At 44.0% G+C, this 6,000-nt stretch overlaps 1 protein-coding gene across 8 annotated transcripts in view; it reads right to left on the bottom strand.

The window, feature by feature from the left end:
* Positions 1–1,144: 1,144 nt before the first annotated feature.
* Positions 1,145–6,000, bottom strand: part of oc90 (otoconin 90) — a 29,013-nt gene continuing 24,157 nt past the window's right edge. For 7 of the 8 annotated variants that reach the window (XM_087832556.1, XM_087832562.1, XM_087832559.1 and 4 more), the window contains 5 exons: positions 4,898–4,996; positions 4,642–4,816; positions 4,326–4,432; positions 3,646–3,910; positions 1,145–1,855 (listed from right to left, as the gene is read on the bottom strand). In XM_087832556.1, coding sequence (XP_087688682.1) covers positions 1,531–1,855; positions 3,646–3,910; positions 4,326–4,432; positions 4,642–4,816; positions 4,898–4,996 — 971 coding nt within the window. In that variant the 3' untranslated portion in view covers positions 1,145–1,530. The remainder of the gene's footprint in view (positions 1,856–3,645; positions 3,911–4,325; positions 4,433–4,641; positions 4,817–4,897; positions 4,997–6,000) is intronic. The other variant, XM_087832557.1, reaches the window with a different exon arrangement.

Below are 6,000 nucleotides of genomic sequence, written 5' to 3'. Positions count from 1 at the left end.
ATTTTGATTCAACAGCACCAGCATTTCCACAGATTACTTTAAAATTCGTATCTCAGTCAAATCCGATGTTCACTGGAATTAAACGCTCACGGATCTGATTGGAAGTTTGTTTTTTCGTATACACGTTCATCGGTAGCGGTATCAGTAAAGCCGTCTAAACCTTGTGGGTACCGGAGGAGCTCCCCTTCAGACAGGTTTTGTGAATCTGGATCCGAGTCTGTGTTTCTGAGCCGAAAAGTTTAACACCGGCTGATGTGAAGTCTGTAAATGATGTCGGAGCAGTCGGTCTGCGAAAGAGCCGCTCTACTTCTGATAAATGGACGGTATGTTCAACCGATTCAGCTCAAGCAATCATTCAAATAGTACCAGCTGATGTATTAATGAACTTTAAAGTAAAAATGCCGAACAGTTAATAACCGTTACGGTAAAATATGATGTTGTGTTTGCACTTTGATCACTGTGTACCTGGTACTATAGCAGAAATAAATCGGCACCGATGTGTGTTTGGTACAAACAGATCTTAGAAGTATTTTTGATGAAATGATCTCTGTGGAGCTGTGAAAAGTTTCCCTCCTGATTGGTGATCTGAGTCACGTGACGAACTCTTCACCTTTCAAGATGGATTTTTTCCAGCTGTAAAATGTCAAGAACAAAAAAAAAAAAAAAGCTTCCGATGAAGATGATGTTCTTTTTTATGTTTCTGATGTATTTTTGTGCCAGTTTTAGAGATTAAAGGCGTCGCGTCCGTGTTCACAGTGACAAACTTGCTATAGCTCGGCTTTGTTTCAATCACACTGATGGTTTTAACCACTAGATGGCGCTGAGGCTCCCGCTGCTGCTTCACGCGTTCACCTTCATTGTTCTTTCAACTTTTCATCTCAATGACAAAACTACAGCTACGTGACCTCAGCCGCTTCTGGAGCCTCAAGTGGACATAAGAGGAACTGCACTTTTCCCAAACCTGGATTTGCTGCTTGCACAAAGCTCCAGTGAGTCAGGAAGTATCTGAGTTTAGATTATCTTGTCACGTTTGATTAATTTGGTCTTAGAAATTCAAAGAGACTTCCAGAAACATCCGACTCTCAGTTCCCAATCACGCGGAACGGAGAAAAGCAGGAAACGTAAGAAGCTGGAAGTAGTTTCATGTTTTATTTTCCATTTTGATTCATCGACTGAACAAAACCATAAAGCGTTCAGTGCACATTATTTCTGTGAAGCTCGGCAGCAGCGGAGCCTCAGCGCTTCATTACAAAGCCTCTATTGAAATAGAAAAATGTGCATTGAGATTAAAGTGTTTCTATCAAAGCTGCTGAGTCGTCGTGTCTTTATTACCGTCGGCTCTCTGAACCGATCAGAGGAAGATCCCAGAGAGGCGTGTTTGCCGTCATTTATTCAACAGATTCATTTCATGTGTTTAAAAAAATCAACGTAAACAAACTGATTTTCTTATTTTTGAATCAAAGATGTCAGAAAATGTTGAGTCCAGCTTGTGACACAGCAACATCACGACTGTCACAGAGAACGTAGCTTCTATTTTTCCTCCTCTTCTTTCTCTGTTTCCTCCTCTTCTTCTTTTCCATCTTCCTCCTCATCTTCCCCCTCCTCCTCTTCTTCTCCACCCTCTTGTTCTTCCTCCTCCTCCTCTCTGTCTCCCGGTTGCTGCCCCTGGCCCTGCCCTGCACTCGGCCTCAGGTTCTGGGTTTGAACCCCGCTGAGTGTCGGTCGCTCCCCGCTCTCCTCACTGGAGGCAGCAGGAGGGGGAGGGGGAGCGAGAGGAGGAGGATGTGTCACGTCTCCGGGTGATCCAGCAGAAGGAGTCGACTTCTCGGCGTCCTTCAGGTGGGAGCTGTCATGGCTGCGGAGAGAGATTTGTTTTTAATTTCATGTTGTTTGTGTTGTGATATTAGAATATAAAATTAGGACCAGTACTGCATGGAAAAAAATATATATTAAAATTATCTATATAATTTCCTTTATTAAAAAAAACAAAACAGTGAGATCTTCATTTTGTGGATTTCTGACGTTAGCGTCTGCAAATCTGTTTTTAAATGATGTAAAAGTGGAAACAAAGTAGCAGCTGAAAGATCAAAGGATCTGATAATCAGCACAGCACTGACAGGAAGAACTTTGTGTTGGTGTTTGTTGAAGCTCCATTTGATTACATGGAAATATTCAATAAATCTTTATTCCAAATGTTGTTAATTTGTCATCTTCGTAGTTGTTTGAATTAGAGATGGACCGATCCGATATTACGTATCGGTATCGGTCCGATACTGACGTAAATTACTGGATCGGATATCGGAGAGAAATAAAAAATGTAATCCGATCCATTAAATATCAAAAAAGCACCTCACAAAACTTGCGACACGACGTAACTCGGCTCATAACCGTAGCATGTCGCAGCAGTGTGGTCACGCAATAGAGAGGCTGTGTGTATTTGTAGCGTCGCTACCAAACCAGCATTTCATCTCCGAGGAAGTGATCCCTGAGAGAAGTAAAGCAAGTGTGTAAGTTCATCTCTGAATGTTTGTAAAGCATTCCCACCTTAAGCTTAACAACAGATATATGGAGCGACTGCCTCCCTCTCTCTCTCTCTCTCTCTCTCTCCTGCTGCTACTTCCTGAAACTGATCAGTGATCAGCTGATCGGCTTTTCTGTCGCGAGTCCGTCTCTCTTGTTTGTTTTTGGCTCACTTCTCACCAGAAAGAGGAAACCAGCGGCTGAACAACAGCAGCACGTTTAAGCTTGATAAGCTGTTGTTAGAATTTATTTAATATTACTTTCTACACCAGGATCTTTTTCTACAGCTGACGTAACTGTGCAGGGGCGGATCTAGCAAAGTGTAGCCAGGGGGGCCGATAGGGCATGAACAGGGAAAAGGGGGCACAAAGACATACTTTTCTTTCTTGTTATCATTTAAAATGTCGAGCTTTTAATTATTTAATAATTATCTGAATCTTACATCCAAAGTTTTAATCTGATGTAAAATGTATAGAAGTCCATTACTGTATATAGTAACTGTTAAGTCTAATAGACCCTAGTAAGCTATAGTACTTTTTCCTTTGGGAAAGTACCATCTGTGCAGTCTGCAGTTCTGTTGAAGAAAGATGTTGAATCTATTTAATTATTCTTGAAAAATAATTTATTTCTGTGCATTTTTTTTCACACTGCATCAAATTAAAGTTGATTACGTTGATTAAGCATCATGAGGTGGAGGGTGGTTCCCTATTTTTTTTTGCTGGGAGTTTGCAACCCTATTAGTTAGGTTACTTAATATTTCTGCTAAGTACTCTTTAAAATACCAGAATAGGGAGGATGGAGCAGGTTTACGTTTATTAGATTGATCAGTTTTGCTGAACTATGAAATATTTTGGGTGCAGTGTATTTTTTACATACAGGTATAACAGAATAGCTTTAGTGTTGTTGTTTATTTAAACTTGAGTATAAACTTATACAAAAAGCAGCAAGATATTAAAAAACTTTTATTGATTAAAAAAAACACTATATCGGAATCATATCGGTATCGGCAGATATCCAAATTTATGATATCGGTATCGGACATAAAAAAGTGGTATCGTGCCATCTCTAGTTTGAATCATCACTTTCGGACACGTTTGCTTTTCCTGCTGTAAATAAAAAGCTCACCTGTGAGGAGGTTGCAGGGGTGGAGGTGTGTTCACAGCCGTGTCCTCCTCACTGCTGGCGTCCCCGACCTCCATGTTCGACTCCTCGCTGGACTGGGGGGAGACCCTCAGAGGTTTGGGGGGTCTGCTGGCTCGGCGGCAGGGGGGCGTCGACCCGTGGCACTGCGGCGCCGGCAGGCTGTGGTTAAAGTGTGCGGCCGCCATGCACTCTGCTGTGGTTTTGTCGCATACGCACTGTAGTTTGTCGCACACAGTGACTCCCTGACCTGAGCAGAGTGAGGAGGGATCAGATGGAGAGGCCGACAAGCGCTTTAGTGGTCTAGGAAGTCAACTACACACATCATCAGGTCCCATCAGCTCTAATTTATACTGGAGGGGAAAATAAGTCATGGCTCTCCAGGGATTAAATTAATTAATTATAGCTAAATGTTGGATACACCAACAGAAGCTCAGTATAAAGTTTCATAAACAGCTTTTCAGAAAACATGAATCTGCAGGAAGACCAGAGAACCTCCCCACAGTGGAAATCGTTTCTCACTAGATTTAGAAGGTGAACCGTGTTTTTTCTTCCTCTGTGGCAGCTGTAGGTTAAATATTTACATTAATATGAGAATCAGGTGTGAAACTATCTGATGTCAGCAGTGCAGCAGACTTGGGTTTCGAGGGATTTGCCATACTCACATCGTGGTTTCGCGTTCTCACAGGAGATCTGAGCGTTGAGCTTCCTCTCCGGCCTGCAGCCCATCGAGCTGATCTGCTTCAGGCAGCAATGATGGAAGAAGCAGCACCTGATGGAGACCAGCAGGAGTCAGTCATCTGCAGCACTCAGACACTTAAACTTTGGACCATAACACCATGAAAGTATGAAGGATGTGAAAAGCAGCAGATGTATTTGTGCGCTGATAACTATCGCACTGTTTTGGAGAATCGGGTAACCCTGACGCAGCTGTCGGCGTCTTCATGGACAGTCCCGATTGTTATTCCCGACACAGCTCACCTGTCCAGCTGATCCAGAGGCTGACCGCCGCCCTCCTGTCCACAGTAGCAGCCGTACATCTCGTACTCGTGTGGGCAGCGTCCCGTCAGGCAGTGGAGCATCTCCCCCAGCGCCGGCATCTCCCGCCTGGACTGACCGTCGCTGGCGTACACGCTGAAGGAGCGACTGCATTCTGCTGGGAGGACGCAAACATCTCAGCTCAGCCATCAGTGAAGAGCTCCACTCAGACTTTGGAAGCGCAGCTATCCGTGGTTACCTTTGGTGTCTGGCTGCAGGTCTATGTCAGTCAGCCCAACAGACTCCAGCAGGGACCAGGCGAAGAACGGCACCGCCCTCCTCTGAGGAGCGAACCAGTCTGCCAACAGAGAAACGGTACATTTAGAAAGGCGTGACCTCCAAGCAGCGGCCGCAAGCTTCAGAAGAGGATGAAGAAGCACAGAGTCAAAGATGGTTGACGTTTACATGGATCTGTGGAAGTTCAGTGAAATAATACAGAAATAAATTTCAACCACAACTCCCGGTTTGATAATCAGGTGAGGAGCACTGTTCCACATTTAAAGCGTTGTAGCTAATGATTGGTCAGTAATGGATGAAGCTCCACCCAATGTGTTACCATCCCCTCACATGTCAGCCAGCAGGATCCGTCATTCCCACCGGCAGTCGCCTCAATCGTTCATCTACTTTGTTGTAATTTTGCCAGTTTACAAATCGCTAAACTTTATTGATACGTCTTTAGGTGCTACTACACTCCTAATCATCTTGTTTGGACATCTGCAAGAATTAAAGACTTCACAGTATAAAACGGTGTTCCCATCGCCTGGCATGGATCCACTGATGTGATTTTTTAAAAAGCCACATTTACAGGGCTGCAGGACCTGGCACTAAAGGTTCTGGAGGATTAGTTTGAGACGGCTCCACCAAACTGTCATCTGATGAAAATATCTGCTGTTTGAAGAGTGAGCAACTCAATCTGAGCTAGAACGGAGCTGTACATTTGTGCAATACCAGTTTTTACCATAAGATGGCGCAGTGCGTCCACGTGTCCCACGGACACTATAAAACAGGGACGTAGCTATGGTAACATCACCCGATTGTTTCTGAGACTCGAGATAAGCGTTCGCACCATCTTGTTGAGGAGCAGCGGGTCTGCCAGTTGAACCGCATGCTCATCAGAGATGGGCAGTAACGCGTTACTGTAATCCGATTACTTTTTTCAAGTAACGAGTAAAGTAAGGGATTACTATTGCAAAAACGGTAATTAGATTACTGTTACTTTCCCGTAGGAACGCTGCGTTACTGCGTTACTAAAACCGTGATTTTTTTGCGAGAATGTCTCATGACAGTGACGTAAGCGAGTGC

This window comes from Neolamprologus brichardi, chromosome 18 (assembly GCF_056152115.1).
Source record: "Neolamprologus brichardi isolate AB-2024 chromosome 18, ASM5615211v1, whole genome shotgun sequence".
Lineage (NCBI taxonomy): Eukaryota > Metazoa > Chordata > Actinopteri > Cichliformes > Cichlidae > Neolamprologus > Neolamprologus brichardi.
Note: the sequence above shows the minus strand (reverse complement) of the source record. Positions and strands in the feature narration are given on the sequence as shown.